This window comes from Bombina bombina, chromosome 6 (assembly GCF_027579735.1).
Source record: "Bombina bombina isolate aBomBom1 chromosome 6, aBomBom1.pri, whole genome shotgun sequence".
Taxonomy (NCBI): Eukaryota; Metazoa; Chordata; class Amphibia; order Anura; family Bombinatoridae; genus Bombina; species Bombina bombina.
This window is the reverse complement of record NC_069504.1, coordinates 628,334,283-628,356,926: the sequence shown is the minus strand read 5'-3', so window position 1 is coordinate 628,356,926 and position 22,644 is coordinate 628,334,283. Positions and strand designations below refer to the sequence as shown.

Genomic DNA, 22,644 nt, shown 5'->3' with positions numbered 1-22,644 from the left:
GTGTTCTGTGCTTTTAAATTTATGTTACAATTGTTGTTTTTATTTTCACATTTTTCGTTTGACTTGGTGACTCTTTTGAACCTCCAGGGCCTCTGTACATACTCTTGCGCATGCGCAGTTGTGCTAGGAGGACGCCACAGGCTCTGGCAGGATCGCAACCAGGTAAACGCTTAAACAGTTCACTATATCACTTGTCTTGTAAGGTCTAAGGACGGGGGTGACCCGAAAACGTTCATCTTAGTAAAGCTATTATACTAAATATACGGAGAGTGCCTTTCTTATTTTTCATATATAATATATATATATATATATATATATATATATATATATATATATATATATATATATAAATATACATATATATATATATATATATATATATATATATATATATATATATATATATATATATATATATATATATATATATAGCTCAGTGGGACAGGGATATATAAACTAACTTAAAATGGCCTTTAATCAGAACAAATCTTTAAAAAGAAAATGCATTAAGGAGAAGATAGAAATAAGAACAAAAATTTTAAAACACAGTCACCAGATGTTAAGATAATTTATTATATGCTACAAAATAAGTTGAAGCTAGTCTTGCACACAGTACTTGTAAGTATGTGACTTTGTATCTATAGAAGATAAAGTACAATGTGGTCTTTTAATTTATTGTCACAAAAAACAACAGCATTTTTTATAACAATGAAACCTGCATAAAATATTCTAGCGTACTAAGTTAAAAAATGTAATAAATCTGCTAACATATTCTAAACAGAGATATGATGTAAGTGGAAACAAATATATATTAGAAATTTCATTATCTATATATCTAAATATGAGTTTATAGAGGACAGTATCATAAAAGGATAATTTACATTGCAATTAGGGGAGGGTAAATTATTAGCTATAAGTTTATGATCTTGAAGTATGACCCACATAATGAATACTGCAAAGATTAAAAGCTACAATATGCATGCTAATAATGTAATTTAGTTATAGATGGAATTGAAAATGTTTCTTTGATAATTTACTCAGTACACAAAAAACTATTTAATTAAAAAAAAATGTTGAAAGAGTGAATATTGTTTTTAAATTAAAACTTTTTTTGTTTTATATGTTAATACAAGGGACAGGAAACCCACATTTTTTCTTTCATGATTCAGATAGAACATACAGTTTTAAACAGCTTTCCAATTTATTTCTGTTACCAAATCTCTTGGTATCCTTTGTTAAAGGAGCAACAATTGCAATGCTGGGAGCTAGTTGAATACATCACGTGAGACAATGACAGAGGCAAGTATGTGCAGCCACCAATTAACAGTTACCTCCTAGTAGTGCATTCCTGCTCTTGAGCCTACCTAGGTATACTTTTCAACAATGTTTCAAGATAAAAAAAGAGATAATAGAAGTAATTTAGAGAGTTTTTTATAATCGCATCCTTTATCGGAATCATGAGGAGATTCACGAGAAAAAGGAGATTCACAAGAAAGAGCAGATAGCTCAGAAACTCTTCTAGCAGAAGAGATAGCCAAAAGGAACAACACTTTCCAAGAAAGTAGTTTAATATCCAAAGAATGCATAGGCTCAAAAGGAGGAGCCTGTAATGCCTTCAAAACAAAATTAAGACTCCAAGGAGGAGAAATTGATTTAATGACAGGCTTAATATGAACTAAAGCCTGTACAAAACATTGAATATCAGGAAGATTAGCAATCTTTCTGTGAAATAAAACAGAAAGAGCAGAGATCTGTCCCTTCAAGGAACTTGCAGACAAACCCCTATCCAAACCATTCTGGAGAAACTGTAAAATTCTAGGAATTCTAAAAGAATACCAAGAGAATTTATGAGAAGAACACCATGAAATGTAAGTCTTCCAAACTCAATAATAAATCTTCCTAGATACAGATTTACGAGCTTGTAACATAGCATTAATCACTGAGTCAGAGAAACCTCTATGACTTAGTACTAAGCGTTCAATTTCCATAACTTCAAATTTAATTATTTGAGATCCTGATGGAAAAACGGACCTTGAGACAGTAGGTCTGGCCTTAAGGGAAGTGGCCAAGGTTGGCAACTGGACATCCGAACAAGATCCGCATACCAAAACCTGTGGGGCCATGCTGGAGCCACCAGCAACACAAATGATTGTTCCATGATGATATTGGAGATCACTCTTGGAAGAAGAACTAGAGGCGGGAAGATATAAGCAGATTGATAACACCAAGGAAGAGTCAGTGCATCTACTGCTTCTGCCTGAGAATCCATGGACCTGTACAGGTATCTGGGAAGTTTCTTGTTTAGATGAGAAGCCATCAGATCTATTTCTGGAAGACCCCACATCTGAACAATCTGAAAAAACACATCCGGATGGAGAGACCACTCCCCTGGATGTAAAGTCTGACAGCTGAGATAATCTGCCTCCCAATTGTCTACACCTGGGATATGAACTGCAGAAATTAGACAGGAGCTGGATTCCGCCCAAACAAGTATCTGACATACTTCTTTCATAGCTTGGGGACTGTGAGTCCCACCCTGATGATTGACATATGCCACCATTGTGATATTGTCTGTCTTAAAACAAATGAACGGTTCTCTCTTCAACAGAGGCCAAAACTGAAGAGCTCTGAGAATTGCACGGAGTTCTAAAATATTGATTGGTAATCTCGCCTCTTGAGATTTCCAAACCCCTTGTGCTGTTAGAGATCCCCAGACAGCTCCCCAATCTGAAAGACTTGCATCTGTTGTGATCACAGTCCAGGTTGGCCGAATAAAAGAGGCCCCTTGAACTAAATGCTGGTGATTTAACCACCACGTCAGAGAGTGTCGAACATTGGGATTTAAGGAAATTAATTTTGATATATTTGTATAATCCAGGCACCATTGATTCAGCATGCAAAGCTGGGGAGGTCTCATGTGAAAATGAGCAAAAGGAATTGCCTCCGATGCTGCAGTCATGAGGCCTAAAACTTCCATGCACATAGCCACTGAAGGGAATGACTGAGACTGAAGGTGCCGACATGCTGCAACCAATTTCAAACGTCTCTTGTCTGTTAGAGACAGAGTCATGGACACTGAATCTATCTGGAAACCTAAAAAGGTGACCCTTGTCTGAGGAATCAAAAAACTTTTTGGTAAATTGATCCTCCAACCATGTTTTCGAAGAAACAACACTAGTTGATTCGTGTGAGATTCTGCAGAACGTAAAGACTGAGCTCGTACCAAGATACCGTCCAAATAAGGAAACACTGCAATACCCTGTTCTCTGATTACAGAGAGTAGGGCACCCAGAACCTTTGAAAAGATTCTTGGAGCTGTTGCTAGGCCAAATGGAAGAGCAACAAATTGGTAATGCTTGTCTAGAAAAGAGAATCTCAGGAACTGATAATGTTCTGGATGAATTGGAATATGAAGGTAAGCATCCTACAAGTCTATTGTAGACATATAATGTCCTTGCTGAACAAAAGGCAGAATAGTCCTTATAGTCACCATCTTGAAAGTTGGTACTCTTATAACGATTCAAAATTTTTAGATCCAGAACTGGTCTGAATGAATTTTCTATCTTTGGGACAATGAATAGATTTGAATAAAACCCCAGACCTTGTTCCTGAAAAGGAACCGGCATGATTACCCCTGAAACCTCCAGATCTGAAACACACTTCAGGAAAGCCTGAGCTTTTACTGGATTTTCTGGGATGCGTGAGAGAAAAAATCTTCTCACAGGAGGTCTTACTCTGAATCCTATTCGGTACCCCTGAGAGACAATGCTCTGAATCCATTGATTTTGGACAGAATTTGCCCAAACATCCTTGAAAAACCTTATTCTGCCCCCTACCAGCTGAGATGGAATGAGGGCCGCACCTTCATGCAGACTTAGGGGCTGACTTTGGTTTCTTAAAAGGCTTTGATTTATTCCAATTTGAGGAAGGCTTCCAATTGGAAACAGATTCCTTAGGGGAAGGATTAGGTTTTTGTTCCTTATTTTGATGAAAAGAATGAAAATGATTAGAAGCCTTAGATTTACCCTTAGGTTTTTTTATCATGAGGCAAAAAAACTCCCTTCCCCCCAGTAACAGTTGAAATAATAGAATCCAACTGAGAACCAAAGAACCTAAGTCTAGTAATCTAGACTTAGATGTCAATCAGCATTCCAAGATTTAAGCCACAAAGCTCTTCTAGCTAAAATAGCTAAAGACATGGATCTAACATCAATTTTAATAATATCAAAAATAGCATCACAAATAAAATGATTAGCATGTTGTAGTAAACAAACAATACTATATAAGTAAGAATCCAATTCTTGTTGCGCTAAAATCTCCAACCAAAAAGTTGAAGCAGCTGCAACATCAGCCAAAGTAATTGCAGGCCTAAGAAGATGACCTGAATATAAATAGGCTTTCCTTAGATAAGATTCAAGCTTCCTATCTAAAGGATCTTTAAAGGAAGTATTATCTTCCATAGGAATAGTAGTTCGTTTAGCAAGAGTAGAAATAGCCCCATCAACTTTGGGGATCTTTTCCCAAAACTCTATTGAAATTGCTGGTAAAGTATACAATTTTTAAACCTTGCAGAAGGATTAAAAGGAGTACCCGGCTTATTCCATTCCTTAGAAATCATATCAGAAATAGCATCAGGAATAGGAAAAACCTCTGGAGTAACCACAGGAGGTTTAAAAACAGAATTTAAATGTTTACTAGTTTTAATATCAAGAGGACTAGCTTCCTCAATATCCAAAGTAATTAACACTTCTTTAAACAAAGAACGCATATACTCCATTTTAAATAAATAAGTAGATTTGTCAGTGTCAATCTCTGAGGAAGGAATCTTCTGATAAATCCTCATCAGAGGTGGATAATTCATTACGTTGTCGGTCATTTGAAATTTCATCAACTTTATGAGAAGTTTTAAAAAACCTCTTACGTTTATTAGAAGGTGGAAATGCAGACAAAGCCTTCTGAATAGAATCAGTAGCAAATTCTTTAAAATTCATAGGTATATCATGTACATTAGAAGTTGAAGGAACTGCAACCAGCAATGTACTATTACTTATGGACACTCTATCTGCATGTAAAAGTTTATCATGACAACTAATACAAATGACATTAGGAGATATAATCTCCACAATTTTACAGCAAATGCACTTAGCTTTGATAGAACCGATATCAGGCAGCAAAGTTCCAACAGATACTTCTGAGGCAGGATCAGATTGAGACATCTTGCAAAATGTAAAAGAAAAAACAACATATAAAGCAAAATTATCAATTTCCTTATATGACAGTTTCAGGAATGAGGAAAAATGCAAATAGCATAGCCCTCTGACAAAGAAAAAGGCAAGAGGCAAAAGCAATGGTGCAATAAATAATGAAAAAAGTTTGGCACCAAGTATTACATCCGGAAATGACACACTCGCATCACTAACGACGCAACCCTGTGTGAAACCTCTGTGTCAATTACGACGCTGGAAATGACAAACTTGCGTCAATGGACGTGCATTTTCACGCCAAAAAATTATCGCGCCAAGAATGACGTAATAAAGTGTAGCATTTGGCGCACCTGCGAATCTAGGTCAGCCCGCAATTTGAAACAAAGTAGTCAATTGAAAAAAGGACTAAACCCCAGATAAGAAAAATATTTCTTAATATTAACTTTCCCCAAATATGAAACTGACAATCTGCAAAAGGAAATACATGAACCTGACTCATGGCAAATATAAGTACAATACATATATTTAGAACTTTATATAAATGCATAAAGTGCTAAACCATAGCTGAGGTGTCTTAAGAAATAAAAACATACTTACCCAAAGACACCCATCCGCATATAGCAGATAGCCAAACCAGTACTGAAACAGTTATCAGTAGAGGTAATGGTATATGAGAGTATATCGTCGATCTGAAAAGGGAGGTAGGAGATGAATATCTACGACCGATAACAGAGAACCTATGAAAAAGACCCCGTTAGGAAAATCATTGCATTCAATAAGTGATACTCTCCACGTCCGTCTGACATTTGCTGTACTCTGAGAGGAATCGGGCTTCAAAATGCTGAGAAGCGCATATCAACGTAGAAATCTTAGCACAAACTTACTTCACCACCTCCATAGAAGGCAAAGTTTGTAAAACTGAATTGTGGGTGTGGTGAGGGGTGTATTTATAGGCATTTTGAGGTTTGGGAAACTTTGCCCCTCCTGGTAGGATTGTATATCCCATACGTCACTAGCTCATGGACTCTTGCCAATTACATGAAAGAGAAAGAGATTATTTTTTAAACTATAACAATTCTGGAGTAGACTGTCCCTTTAATATATTTGTCATGATTATGTTTTGATTTGTTGAGGATTTATATGCATCCCCTAATAGCAGCTATGTTCCTAAAACCACAAAAATACTTCACAGCATTTAATGCCACCTAAATGCCAACATAAGATCAGAGAAAGATCCATACTCCTACATGCTTTTTGTGTCAGCTGCTGTACCACCATGTGCAACAGCCCAGATACTTCACTTTTCTAAAACACCTCTAAATATAGAGCTTGGAATGATATCTTGCATTCTGAATTCTGGAAGAATTTTTATTAACATCGATTTTAAAAGGCAGACAACTAACAATTTGTTACAGTGCATCTTTATCTGTAGACCTTGCCTAATTAATCTGATTGGGTCTCTTTAATTAGGATATTTAGTTATCATGCTTTATGTAGCTGTTTATTATGATACAATGTGCTGAATGTACTAAGAGGCGGGCGGACAGCTTCCCAACTCGCGAAGCTGTCCGCCCGCCTTCGCTACACACGGGCAGCGGATCTGTATCATTACACACTCATCGGAACTGTATCATTACACACTCATCGGAGTGTGTAATGCCCGCCCCTTCATTTGTGCGACCAATCACGCGACTGAAGGGGATGTCAATCACAGAGAGCGAGCAAGCTCTCAGTGATTTTCCCTCGCCACCTCAGAGGTGGCGTAGGGTGTAAGAAGCAGAGGTCTAATGACCGCTGCTTCTTACATTACGGGAAGCAGGCTTGCATATGTGAACCTGCCCCGCAAAGGCTCCGGAGCAGCTTTTGCTGCTTCGTACATGGAGCCCAATGTCTGAAACGAAAAAATAAAATAAACTTACTACAGATATCCATTAAAGGGACAGTCAACACCAGAATTTTTGTTGTTTAAAAAGAAAGATAATCCCTTTATTACCCATTCCCCAGTTTTGCATAACCAACATAGTTATAATAATACACGTTTTACCTCTGTAATTATCTTGTATCTAAGCTTCTGCTGACTGCCCCCTTATTTCAGTTCTTTTGACAGACATGCAGTTTAGCCAATCAGTGCTCAGTCCTAGGTCACTTTACGTGCATGAGCTCAATGTTATCTACATGAAACATGCGAACTAATGCCCTCTAGTGGTCAAAATGTATTCAGATTAGAGGCAGTCTTCAAGGTCTAAGAAATTAGCATATGAACCTCCTAGTTTTAGCTTTCAACTAAGAATACCAAGAGAACAAAGCAAAATTGGTGATAAAAGTAAATTGGGAAGTTGTTTAAAATTGCATGCCCTATTTAAAACATGAAAGTTTTTTTTGGACTTGACTGTCCCTTTAATAACAAAATATTTCAAAACATTGTGCAATATTTAGGACATATTAGTAAAAAATTAAGAAATAATGTTTATTTGGGGAAAACAAGTAATTAAACATACCCTGTACCCAACATCCTCCAGGAGTGTAGCAGAATCAACAACACAGCCAGCTTGCCAAAGGGTCTCCTTGATGCTGCATCCATAGACAAATACATTTTTCTTCTGAGAATGCCCGTGGTAGTCACAGAATACCTGCATGTGAATACAAAGATCAAATCCTAAACAGATGATCTATTAATTTTGTTTACACTTAACCTAAAGTAAATTAACAGAAACATATATCTGTCTATCTTTTTAGGGACAGCATTGATCAGTTTTTAAAAGTATGATGTATCATTCTTATTTGACTTACTGTAAAATAGCCTTTTTTACATTATACTTTTACTGAGTTCATGTTTCTATGTCCTCTGGAAAAACATTTAATATATTGCAGCTTAAGGGCAGAGGTTTATAGCTGCAGGGGAAATCTGTCAGGTTCATTTGATAGACAGTGAACTACACAGCTTGTAGCCTATTTAAATCACTAATATTGAAAAACTAATTCTTAGTAAAGAAGAAATAGTATTAAATAATCATTAATTAAATCAGTAATGGCAATAAATTAAACATATGACTTTGTTAACTGATTAAACATTATGCATTTCACATTTAAAGCTTTCCATTGCATTTCCCAAATGGTTTTTTAAGACAAAGAGCACCGACACCTTCCTCCTACTACAAATAAGTTTTCTTGTTAAAAATGTATTTGGAGAACATTTGGGTTAAAATGATAAAAAACAATAGTACTCATCTTTAATTAAAAATAAATAAATAAATAAAAAAAGCTATGGGGAGCAATGGATCCTGTGTATTTGAAATGCCACCATATTAAAAACTGTTCTAAATGTATAAGACAAAAAAAGTAGACAGAATAAGACATGGGGCGCAATCTAATATACGGCGCAGGTTTCAGCGCAAGCGTGGAAACCTGCGCCGCCTGTAGTTTCACCTCGCACAGCGAGCTATCACATATACGGCGCCGGCATTTGCTAAAGTGCCATAAGTCGGACAAACTAGCGATGTCCAGAAATCAGTGTAAGTACAAATTTCTGGAGTCGCCAGTGACTTACGGCACTTTAGAAACTGCCGCTGCCTAAAAAAAATAACTAAAATATTAAATCTCCCGTTACTGTCTAACACGCCTCCCAAAAATAGCCCGACACATATACCCCTCTATCCGCAATCCCCCCTCTCACTCCTAACAATAAATGTATTAACCCCTAAACCGCCACTCCCGGACCCCACCGCCACCTATATTATATGTATAACCCCCTAATCTGACCCCACTACACCGCCGCCACCTATATTATATGTATTAACCCCTAATCTAATCCCCCTACCCCACCGCCACCTACATTAACTATATTAACCCTAATGTGAGCCCCCTACCGCGCCGCCAACTACATTAACTATAGTTACCCCTAACCCGAGCCCCCTACCACGCCACCACATACATTAACTATTTTAACCCCTATTGTGAGCCCCCTACCCTGCCGCCACCTACATTAACTATATTAAGCCCTAATCTGAGCCCCCTACCCCGCCGCCGCCTACATTAACTATATTACCCCCTAATCTGAGCCCCCTACACCGCCGCCATCTATTTTAAATATATTAACCCCTAATATGATCCCTCTACACCGCCGCCACCTATATTAAATTTATTAACCTCTAATCTAATCCCCCTACACCGCCACCACCTATATTAAATATATTAACCACTAAACCTAAGTCTAACCCTAACACCCTAACTTAATTATTATTGAAATAAATCTAAATAATATTAATATTATTAACTAAATTATTCCAATTTAAAACTAAATACTTATCTATAAAAAAAAAACTAAGATAGCTACAATATAATTAATAATTACATTGTAGCTATTTTAGGGTTAATATTTATTTACAGGTAACTTTGTATTTATTTTAACTAGGTACAATAGCTATTAAATAGTTATTAACTATTTAATAGCTACCTAGTTAAAATAATTACCAAATTACCTGTAAAATAAATCCTAACCTAAATTACCATTACACCTAACACTACCCTATCAATAAATTAATTAAATAAACTACAATTATCTCAACAAAAATTCAATTAAATACACTAAACTATATTACAAAAAACAAACACTAAATTACAAAAAAATAAAAAAAGATTACAAGAATTTTAAGCTAATTACACTTAATCTAAGCCCCCTAATAAAATAAAAAAGCCCCTCAAAATAATAAAAATTCCCTACCCTAAACTAAATAAAAAAAGTAATCAGCTCTATTACCAGCCCTTAAAAGGGCCTTTTGTGGGGCATTGCCCCTAAGTAATCAGCTCTTTTACCTGTAAAAAAAAACAACAACCCCCCCATTACAACCCACCACCCACACACCCCTACTCTAAAACCCACCCGATCCCCCCTTAAAAAAAAAAGAGTCTAACTCCCAAGTGCTCCTTACCTGTCCTGAAGACCGGCGGAGAAGGTCCTGTTCCAGGCGGTGAAGTCTTCTTCCAAGCGGCAACATCTTCTTCTTCCAGGAACCAGCCTGCGCGGAGCAGTGGAGTTGAAGACCGATGACCGCGGAGCTGAAGACCATCCACTCTGGAACTGAAGACCGGGGATGCTGGAACTGAACATCGGCAATGCTGTTACTGAAGACCAGAGCCATGGAGCGTGGAGGATCCTCTTCATACGATCTCCGCCATACACTGAATAGGAACTCAAGGTACGTGATTAAAAACGGCTTCCCTTGAATTCCTATTGGCTGATTTGAGCCTTCAAATTCAAATCAGCCAATCGGATGAGAGCTACTTTAATTCTATTGGCTGATTTGAATAGCCAATAGAATAAGAGCTACTGTAATTCCTATTGGCTGATTAGAATAGCCAATAGAATTACAGTAGCTCTTATTCTATTGGCTATTCAAATCAGCCAATAGAATTAAAGTAGCTCTCATCCGATTGGCTGATTTGAATTTGAAGGCTCAAATCAGCCAATAGGAATTCAAGGGACGCCATTTTTAATTGTGTACTTTGAATTCTTATTCAGTGTACAGCGGAGATCGTATGAAGAGGATCCTCCACGCTCCATGGCTCCGGTCTTCAGTTCCAGCATTGACGATCTTCAGTTCCAGCATCGCCGGTCTTCAGTTCCAGAGTGGACGGTCTTCAACTCCGCGGTCATCGGTCTTCAACTCCTCCGCTCTGCGCCGGCTGGTTCCTGGAAGAAGAAGATGTCGCCGCTTGGAAGAAGACTTCACCGCCTGGAACAGGACCTTCTCCTCCGGTCTTCAGGACAGGTAAGGAGAACTTGGAGGTTAGACTTATTTTTTTTTTTGGGAGGATCGAGTGGGTTTTAAAGTAGGGGTGTGTGGGTGGTGGGTTGTAATGGGGGGAGGGGTTGTTCTTTTTTTTACAGGTGAAAGAGCTGATTACTTTGGGGCTGGTAATAGAGCTGATTACTTTTTTAATTTAGTTTAGGGTAGGGAAATGTTATTACTTTGGGGGGCTTTTTTTATTTTATTAGGGGTTTAGATTAGGTGTAATTAGCTTAAAATTCTTGTAATCTTTTTTTATTTTTTGTAATTTAGTGTTTGTTTTTTTAATATAGTTTAGTGTATTTAATTGTATTTTAGTTGAGATAATTGTAGTTTATTTAATTAATTTATTGATAGGGTAGTGTTAGGTGTAATGGTAACTTAGGTTAGGATTTATTTTACAGGTAATTTGGTAATTATTTTAACTAGGTAGCTATTAAATAGTTAATAATTATTTAATAGCTATTGTACCTAGTTAAAATAAATACAAAGTTACCTGTAAAATAAATATAAACCCTAAAATAGCTACAATGTAATTATTAATTATATTGTAGCTATCTTAGGGTTTATTTTATAGGTAAGTATTTAGTTTTAAATAATAATAATTTAGTTAATAATATTAATATTATTTAGATTTATTTCAATAATAATTAAGTTAGGGGGTGTTAGGGATAGACTTAGGTGTAGTGGTTAATATATTTAATATAGGTGGTGGCGGTGTAGGGGGATTAGATTAGGGGTTAATAAATTTAATATAGGTGGCGGCGGTGTAGGGGGCTCATATTAGGGGTTAATATAGTTAATGTAGGTGGCGGCAGGGTAGGGGGCTCACATTAGGAGTTAATATAGTTAATGTATAGGTGCTCTGACAAAATGCAGAAAGACATTTGGCAGAAGGACATTTGGCCGACAGACATTTGGCCGACAGACATTTGGCTGACAGACAGAAAGCTAAAGAATGTTCCGATTTCGGCCGAGGGCAGATACGTTCCAGAGTGCTCTGTTCTAATCAGAGCCTCGGGCCCTGCAACTGCCTCTGGGAACCTTACCATGGGTCCCAAGCCGCACGTTTTGTAATTCTCTGTCTGGGAAACTATCTATCTATCAAATCTATCTATTTATCTATCAAATCTATCTATCGTATCTATAAAATGTATATATTGCATCTATTGATCTATCTATCGTATCTATGTATCTATCTATCTATCTATCTATCTATCTATCAAATCTATCTATCTGTTATGTCACAGCCACTTGTGTTTCGGCCAAATGTCCGTCGGCCAAATGTCCGTCGGCCAAGTGTCCGTCGGCCAAGTGTCCGTCGGCCAAAAGTCCGGCCACAAATGTAGGTGGCGGGGTAGGGGGCTCACAATAGGGGTTAATATAGTTAATGTAGGTGGCGGTGGGGTAGAGGGCTCACATTAGGGGTTAATATAGTTAATGTAGGTGGGGGCGGGGTAGGGGCTCACATTAGGAGTTAATATAGTTAATGTAGGTGGCGGCGGGGTAGGGGGCTCACATTAGGGGGTAATATAGTTAATGTAGGTGGCGGCGGTGTAGGGGGCTCACATTAGGGGGTAATACATATAATGTAGGTGGTGGCGGGGTCCGGGAGCAGCGGTTTAGGGGTTAAACACTTTATTAGGGATTGCGGCGGGGACGTTTCCACCTCTTAGCAAATAGACGTGTGGTAAATCCGACTCCCATGGGCGCCAAACCGGATTTACCACACGGCTTTTGGCTTAGAGGTGAAAAGGTTACCTCTTAGCAAAAAAAATTTTTAGCTGTGGGCTGCCGAAGCAGCTAAGAACGGCGATCAATTGAAACAAATAAATGAGCTTTCTACAGGAAGTATCTTATACTTCATAAATGAAAGTCCCCTTTATTTGTTTCAATAGTCAATCCTAGTTTTGTAAAACGCTAGGATTGACTTTCACTTTAACTGCAAAGGGCTCCAATGCATATATATATATATATATATATATATATACACATATGTATTTTTGTGTTTATATGTATATATAAATACTTATGTATAAACATATAAGCACACACATAGTGAAACATGTGAGACATATGAGGATGTGTTATCCCAATGCACGTTAACTTAAATTTCGCTCAAGCAATCACGTTTACTTTCAACTTTTAATACAAGCACATCAGCTACTCAAGAATTTTTTTTTTTTTTTTTTTCAAGATAGATAATCCCTTTATTACTCATTCTCCAGATTTACATAACCAACACAGTTATATTAATATACTTTTTACCTTTGTGATTGCCTTGTATCTAAGCCTCTGCAGACAGCCTCCTTATTTCAGTTCTTTTGACAGACTTCCATTTTAGCCAATAAGTGCTGACTCATAAATAACTCACATGGGAGTGAGCACAATATTATATATATGACCCACATGAACTAGCACTGTCTAGCTGTGAAAAAACTGTCAAAATACACTTAGATAAGAGATGACATTCAAGGTCTTAGAAATGTGCATATGATCTTACCTAGGTTTAGCTTTTAACAAAGAATACCAAGAGAACAAATCAAATTTCATGATAAAAAGTAAATTGGAAAGTTGTTTAAAATAGCATGCTCTATCTGAATCAGGGAAGTTTAATTTTGACTAGACTGTGCCTTTAGTTTTAGAGCTTCTATCAGTTTTATCTTTTTTGAGAGTTAAAATAAGCAAATCTTGTTTGTTCAGGGTGACTGACAGACCCTGCTCTTGCACAATTGGTTCCTATTGGGAACCTTTTTTATGAGTGCTTTGATAAATGGGGCCTTAGAATAAATTGAATGCACATTCCCTGACAAAGTTAGCATCTTCCAGAAAAGACTAGATACTAAATCTAGTATATGAATAGAAAATTGCCAGTTTAAGTAATACATAGCTGGACAATACAAAGATAAGAGATAAAAATGACAGCATAATCTAAGATAAATACATTATGAACCTCAAATTCATAGAAACATGCCACATAAACAACAATAAAGCTATAATATAATCTAACCTGGAGTTTACTGTGTTTAGAATGAAGGTAAACTCTGGTGCCAGCTCCAAAATAATTTGGACAAAAAGGCACAGTTGTTAAAAAAAAAAATGTAATTACTTTATCATTTTATTAACAACTGTAAAGTGTGTTGATTTGTTTATCAAGTGTGTGAGAATATATCATCCAAAGAACAAGATAGACACTCAAAGTAAAAGTGTTATTTCTTTAAAAAATAATAGCACATGCACAAAAAACATTGCTAAAATATTTCTTTTGACAGAGTCTTTTCAAAACATCAAACGTTGTGGTAAAAATAAACGTTATTTGTAAAAAAAATAGTTTTCTGATGGATTGGAATACCTCTGTCCAATTGTCATCACTGAAGCTATTTACACCATTATTGCAGTGTGCAAGGGACTTAAAATCCACACAATAACCACATTTGTGAATGGATTAGAATAACTTTACATTTGAAGCTTTCATAAAAACAATCAGACATAATCTGTATATTTTTTTTAGGATGGACTAACAGAGACCCCATCATAAATATTTTGCAATTGTGTAAGAATAATCAAGGAAACAAAACACATTGGTATTTCCTATTCTTTTCAACAAAAATATTCAAAATTGTATGCACATATTAGGAATTAAATTTACTAAAATGTTCTTCATACATGGATACTGTGATATATCTTCTGATTTGAAACAAAATCTAACAGACTCAGAGGTCCGATGTATCACATTATATATTAAGCTCAATCACAAATCCAAGTCTTTGCTATATCTATAGTGTTCTATTGAGCTATCACATAGAGAACCTACAGGAGAATGTATCAAGATTAAGGAACAAAAACTCATCATAAGATTAGCAGTAATGTAAACTGTGGAAGATTTAAAAAAATATATATATATAAAATAAACTCTTCCCTTCAGAATTCAAAAAACATACTTGGTATTGCTTGTGAGCTAAAATCAATGTCTTTTTCAGAGATAGATAGAAAACAGTGTAGTGGCATCTTGTCATGCATTGGAAATTCTGTGAAGGGTGGCAAGAAAATCAATAGTTTTCATACTAACTGTAAAATATCGACAATTTACTCTGGACTAGGGCCAAGAGTTACAGAGTTCCAAGGGAATAAAATGTAAAGAACAAGTGGCATTGAGTTTATCTTGTTCAAAGATGCCTGCTGTTTTCCCAGCAGTAAATTCCTACCAGGTACAGGCAATTTCTCAGCTTGCGTTGGGTTCCTTGAGTCTGCTAAAACTGAACTAAGTTTAATTCAATTAATTTATTATAGGAGCCAGGCTTCACCATGTGAGAAACAACCGTGGAAAACTGCAGAAATGATCACTTAAAATACATTTGTAGCAACAATCAAAGTGATACTGTTTCACAGCAATCAAACAAATTGGGAGCACTAAAGCTTATTTTGAGTGGATTTTGTATACTGTACATATATTGATTTTTCTCTCTTTTTTTTGTTTGACTCCATGCTGTGATTTTAAATGTAGGTGGCAAATAAAATCTGAAAGTTTTAATTTAAATCTCTACAAGTAATCTTGTTTAAACTATTTACTCCAGATCTCAGATATGTATATATAAATAAATACATATCAATATACATATATATAGAGAGAGAAAATAACTCATTGTGTAAACCATTTACAAATCTAAACAAGTCAGAAGACTTGCTTTTAACCCAGAGACTCTCTGACTACACTGTTCCCAATGCAGCAAAGGAATCTGGGTAAGATATGCAAATGAGGTTCACAATGACTCACCTTTTTACTTTTAGCCTGCTTTTTAAGACAGGCTTCCCTTTATGCCATAGCACTGCTGCATTACACAGCTTTTATGCTTAGCTAGGGTTAGTACAGTGATTTAGACCAATCCCAGGACAGCTGTTTCGTGGTTATTGCCACTCATCAGCTGGGAGTAGGTTAAATCACTGCTTGGTAAAGTTCATTTCTGGGGGGAAATTCAACAACAATTAAAATTATGGGGAGGCGAAAAGTGAGTTTAAAATCCTCCACTATAACCAATAACCACGAAACAGCTTTCCTGGGGTTGGTCTAAATCACTGTACTAACCCTAGCTAAGCATAAAAGCTGTGTAATGCAGCAGTGCTATGGCATAAAGGGAAGCCTGTCTTAAAAAGCAGGCTAAAAGTAAAAAGGTGAGTCATTGTGAACCTCATTTGCATATCTTACCCAGATTCCTTTGCTGCATTGGGAACAGTGTAGTCAGAGAGTCTCTGGGTTAAAAGCAAGTCTTCTGACTTGTTTAGATTTGTAAATGGTTTACACAATGAGTTATTTTCTCTATATTTTGTATTTAGTGGAGGATTTTAAACTCACTTTTCGACCTCCCCATAATTTTAATTGTTGTTGAATTTCCCCCCAGAAATTAACTTTACCAAGCAGTGATTTAACCTACTCCCAGCTGATGAGTGGCAATAACCACGAAACAGCTGTCCTGGGCTTGGTCTAAATCACTGTACTAACCCTAGCTAAGCATAAAAGCTGTGTAATGCAGCAGTGCTATGGCATAAAGGGAAGCCTGTCTTAAAAAGCAGGCTAAAAGTAAAAAGGTGAGTCATTGTGAACCTCATTTGCATATCTTACCCAGATTCCTTTGCTGCATTGGGAACAGTGTAGTCAGAGAGTCTCTGGGTTAAAAGCAAGTCTTCTGACTTGTTTAGATTTGTAAATGGTTTACACAATGAGTTATTTTCTCTATATTTTTTATTTAGTGGAGGATTTTAAACTCACTTTTCGCCTCCCCATAATTTTAATTGTTGTTATATATATATATATATATATATATATATATAGATGATAAATTCACACATACATTAATACCATATAATTGTGTTATTTCCCCCATACAAGCTGATTTATTGATATGTAAGGGGACATAGCAACATGTCAAATGTTTCTGGCCTGCTCTGCCTCTTGCTGGAGGGGCTGTGGGGGTTGGGGACAAGTTCACATAAGGTGGGAGTGCCCAAATTTTAGACCCCTATGGGAACAAATAGCTTGTGTATTGAGACAGCTGAGGTTGCTAAACGCATTATCGGCTGACACTGCACTATTTCATTTAGGGCTGAGAAAAAATGGCTAAGCTGGCTAGATTCCTTTGTATTTATATTATTTTAGCTACTAAGGTAGCCATTCTGAGAAACTGGATGTAAGACTTGCATATAAGCAAGGGGATGGTTGTTGACATTATCTTTTATACAAGAAGAATGGAAGAGTTGTCTTTGTGGCAGGAGGGTCACTTGGCTCTCCATGGTATGATGTGGGTGCCCTGTAATGAGTAGCAAGAAAAGAAAAAGGATACAATTTTTCTTCAACTAAATCAGACAGGTTAGATCATGTAACCACAATTTTTCAAGATGTCAGGAGTTAGGGAAGGGAAAATTAGTTTTGGTATACTGGAAAGCCTAATGTGAAGGTCATTGAACGGGGTCCAGCCCTCCGTTGCTGGACCCGACATCACTATCTCTTTATAACCCCAAGACCGCTGCTTCATATTTACACTCGACTCCATCATGTCCTTCATCCACCACAGCCAATCACTCTCTTCATTTTGCCGCAATTTCGCCCATTTCTGAGCGCTGACACGACAAAACAAATAATCCACTCCCTTGTAATGTCCCGACTTGACTACTGCAATAACCTACTCACCGGTCTTCCTCTCTCGCGCTTCTCTCCATTCAATCCACCTCTGCCATGCTAATCTAATGTTCCCGCCCTAGGTATCTGCTACACCTCTCTGTGAGTCCCTTCACTGGCTCCCCATTCACAGCAGAATTACATTCAAAATTCTCACCCTGACCTGCTCTTTGCATCTTCGATTATAATCTCTTCCCATTCTAGACTGCAGAACTTCTCTTGCTCGGCACCTGCCCTCTGTAATGCTCGCCCTCGTGCTGTCAGACTTTCCCCTAATCTGCCTTCTTTTAAACGCACTTTTAAAGACATTTTGGTTCAGGGAAGCTTACCACATAATTTAGTAACAAATTATTTCTACTTACCTACTAATTGCCCTCATCTAACTCTGTATTAACATCATTCTCACCCTTGTAGTCCTCACGGCCTGTTTCTCAACCTCCTACCATTCTATATTGTAAGTTCCCACAGGAATAGAGTCCACAATCCTGTATTTGTTTGTCAAATATTGTCTTGTCTCTTACAAGTTTTGTATCATTGTTTTATTTAAACACATTGGGGCATATTTATCAAGCCCCGTATGTAGCTTGATGCCCCTTGTTTCCAGCGCTTCTCCATAACCTGTCCGCCTGCTCTGATGCTGTGGAAAGAAATCAACCCGATCGAATACGATCGGGTTGATTGACATCCCCTGCTAGCAGCCGATTGGTTGCTGCTACTTCATATCATGTCCGCTCACACATTGATAAATATGCTCCATTGTATCCATGGACAGTGCTGCAGAATATGTTTGCACTTTATGAATAAAGAATAATAATTAAATATATATATATATACCAGGTCTGTATGTATTTTTACAGTATTGTACTGTATGTAATATACGGCTGTGGTCTACTTCATTTTCTTGCAATTTTTAACTTTTTTAGAATGTTGGTTGCCAGATAGTTTAGGTTGGATTAAAGTATAAGTCAAACTTTATATGCGTTAACTTTGCAATTAGTTTTTCCTTTTGTGCTTAGATGGACATTGACTACTAATGGTAACTTTAAATGTGCAGCCGCTATTGCCAAAGGAATAACAGCAATAATGTAACAGTGGTTATGATTGATTAACCATATGGGGCACGTTCACATATGTTGCATATTTTTCAGTGCAACTGCTGAAACCCACGTCGCCCGTAAGTTCAGCTTGCACATCAGGTGAATCACATAACACATGTCGCAATACGATATACTGTCGTAAGTCAGAAAAACTGTCGAGGTTCAGAAATCTGCACAACAAAACATTTCTGGTGTCGCCAGTAAGTTACGTCAGTATATTGCACGAGTAACTAAAAAAATAATGTAAGGGTACCCCTATATAAAAGGGGTACCTTGCATTCCATCTTCAGTGTGGGGCTGGGGACAGCATGAAAAGGAGCTCCGAGTCAGGCGGATAAAGAGAACTACCGATGTCGCCGCCGACAACAGGATGACGCTAGAAGATGGGCCGCGGCCCAGATGAAGATTGTAGAAGATCCTCTGCGGATGGATGAAGATGGCTCACCGGGAAGAAGATGGATCGCAGCACTTCATCATTGGAGAGTACAAATTTGGGGCTTAGTGTTAGGTTTTTTTGTTTTTATTTTGGGGTGGTTTTTTTTTTTAAGATAAGGGAATTTGTTTATTTTTATTTTGTGCTGAAAAAGAGCAGAGTGCCCTTTTAATGGGACAGTCTACACCAGAATTGTTATTGTTTTAAAAGATAGATAATCCCTTGTTTACCCATTCCCTAGTTTTGCATAACCAACAAAGTTATATTTATATATTTTTACCTCTATGATTATCTAGTATTTAAGCCTTTGCAGACTGCCCCTTTATTTGTTCTTTTGACAGACTTGCAGTTTAGCCAATCAGTGATGGCTCCCAGGTAACTTCACGTGCACGAGCACAGTGTTATCTATATGAAAAACATGAACTAACACCCTCTAGTGGTGGAAAAATCTTTTAAAAAATGCATTCTTAAGAGGCGGCCTTCAAGGTCTAAGAAATTAGCATATGAACCTCCTAAGTTAAGCTTTCAACTAAGAATACCAAGAGAACAAAGAAAAATTGGTGATAAAAGTAAATTGGAAAATTGTTTAAAATTACATGCCCTATCTGAATCATGAAAGGTTTTTTTGGACTAGACTATCCCTTTAAGGGCAATGCCCATTCAAATGCCCTTTTCGGGGCAATGGGTAGATTAGGGTTTTTTGTGTTAGGGTTTTTTATTTTGGGGGTTGTAATGTAAGTGGTAATTGATGTAAACGAGCTGTTAGTTTTGGGGCAATGCCCTTCAAAAGGCCCTTTTAAGGGCAATTGGTATTTTATTTTTAGATTGGGGCTATTTTATTTTTTGGGGGTATTAGAATAGGAATATTTTTATTTATTTTTTGGATAATTTTGTTCTTTTTTTTTGTAATGGTAGCTTTTTATTTTTGTAATTTTAGTGTTTATTTTAATTAATGTTTTAATTTGGTAATGTAAGGATTTATTATTTTTAGTAATGTTAGGGATTTTTTTTTTTGGTAATGTAGGTTTTTAATTTTTTGTATTTTTTTAAATAAGTAAAGTTAGGTATTTTATTAGGTTAAGCTTAGGTTTTAATTTTGTTTCACAGGTAAGTTTGTATTTATTATAAGGTAGTTAGTTTATTTTAACTTTAATTTAGGTGTATTTTAATTTTGGTAAAGTTAGTGTAAAGTTATTGTCACGGTGCTCCGTCTTCTTGTGGCTGTTGTCACCGATGCTGCCGGCTATCATCCTGTTGCCATGGTCATTGCGATGGATGCGGCAGTTCCTTCTGGCACACGGCAAATATGTCATTGCCGCACGCCGGGTCCTTCTGATGCCGGTTCAGGATCAGCTGTCTCCTCCTTGGCGTGAATCAGCATCTATGTAAGTACCGTAGTTATATACATTCCTTGCTTAAGTATAGGTTATACTGTGTATTCCTGGGTGCTGTTTATTCTATTGAATATTTGATTGCCTTTCTGCTGCTGAACTCTGCTTGCCTCTGACCTCTCTCCTGTTTAACCCCTGAACTACTGACTCTTTGGATTGCCTTACTGCTGCAGAACTCTGCTTGTCTCTGATTACTCTCTGCTTAACCCCTTAGTACTGTGAAGGATCAGACTGTCTGCCTGTTATTGACCTCTGCCTTCCACTGACCACTCTTTGCTGTTTAACCCCTGAACTGCTGGATTGTCTTATTGTTGCTGAATTCTGCCTGGCTCTGACCGCTCTGCTTTTTAAACCCTGAACTGCTGTATTGCCTAATTGCTGAACACTGCCAGTCTCCAACCACACTTTTGATTAACCCCTGAAGTGCTGTTACTGTGGACTGCCTTATTGTTGCTGAACTCTGCTTGCCTGACTACTCTCCAGTTATCCCCTGTAGTGCCGTGAAGGATTGCCCTCTCTACTGTAAGTACTGTTACCTCATTTACTTATCTGTTCTCTTGTTCTGGGATATTTCCTTATCCTTCCACTTGACAACAGGATAAGAAGACTACTGGCCAAATTTTGGTCTTATAGGGAAATATCACACAAGCATTACAGTAAGGGGGAGTTAGGTTTAAGGGTTAATAGTTTAATGTAGGTAGCTGTTATGTGGGGAGATGGTGGTTTAGGGGTTAATAGGTTTATATAGTACAAATATAGAGAAAGAAAGAAGGATCCGGAATCTTGTAAATCTTTATCCGAGTTTATTAGGTTAAAACAGCAATAACTCTTGTTACAGCATACTAAGGTACAGCACTGGGTGGTGGTCACTACTGCTGACGCGTTTTGGCTTTCCCCGCCGTAGTCATAGCATAGTAGGTGACCATCATCCTGTGTTTTAAAAAGGCTGAAAAGCCTTCCCATTGGTTAAGAAATAACACACCCTCCAATATGTGCTGCTTTAGATCTACTAACACTATTGCTAAACTAGGTTAGTGAAACTGTTTTATTTAAAAAGATATATAATTCCCTTGGCTAGGTTTTGACAGAATTTCGACAATATTATAAATTATAACCCTTGTAGTTTTGGCTTATGACCTGGGTTGTATATATATATCATTTCATTTGTCTTCTTATTAACCCATTCTAGTCAATCTATTTTGTTAACGTAATAAAGTGCTTGTGTTATTTACTTTGAAAGGAGTTAAAATTTGTGAATCTCACATAGTGTCAATGGTAGGCCAGTTCCTAAATATAATGACATTATTCTATGTTTCATATGTTTGTTTTATGTAATATGTAAATTTATTAGTTAGTTTTATTGGTTAATTTTATTTTATTAGATACTGACAGTGTTAGAGTAGTTCCTACCTTATATTATTCAATCTATTGTAAATTGATTTAGGCGTTAGATAACATTGCTTTTATTCAATCTTAACTTTTGAATGATTATTTCTCTAACTCTATATAGAGTTGGACTACTTCCAGAAATTGATCAGGTCAAATTCACTGTTTAAACCGGAGGGCCATCTAGTTCTCAATTTAAGTATCCAATATACTTCTTCTCTTGCTAAGAGAAGCGATCTATCTCCCCCCCTCACTGGTGGCAGGACATGTTTTGCTATAGTCCAATTCAGTGTAGTGCTCTTTCTGTCATGGATTGATCGAAAGTGTGTAATCAGTGGTGTGGTGAGATCCCCATGCTTGATGTCATTAACATGTTCCCGAATCCTTGACCTAACCTCTCTTGTGGTCATACCTACGTACTGTAGGTTGCATTCTGAGCAAGTTAGTATATAGACCACATGGTTGGTTCTACAGGTATAGCATCTATCATGTGAGAAGCGCTCACCTGTTGCGGTGCTAGCAAATTCATCTCCTTGTGAAAGATGTTTGCAGGCTATGCATTCTTTGTAGTGACATCTATAGACTCCCTTGATACTCAGCCATGAGCTGATTACCCTGTCATGAGTATTCTTGGAGCTTTTCATCATGGTGGGGGCTACTCTGTTTCCTATCGTTTT

General features: G+C 37.0%; 1 protein-coding gene across 1 annotated transcript in view; it reads right to left on the bottom strand.

The window, feature by feature from the left end:
- Positions 1 to 22,644, bottom strand: part of AGBL1 (AGBL carboxypeptidase 1) — a 1,247,389-nt gene that overhangs the window by 505,679 nt on the left and 719,066 nt on the right. The window contains exon 20 of the mRNA XM_053717645.1: positions 7,703 to 7,834. Within this exon, the coding sequence (XP_053573620.1) occupies positions 7,703 to 7,834 (132 nt within the window). The remainder of the gene's footprint in view (positions 1 to 7,702; positions 7,835 to 22,644) is intronic.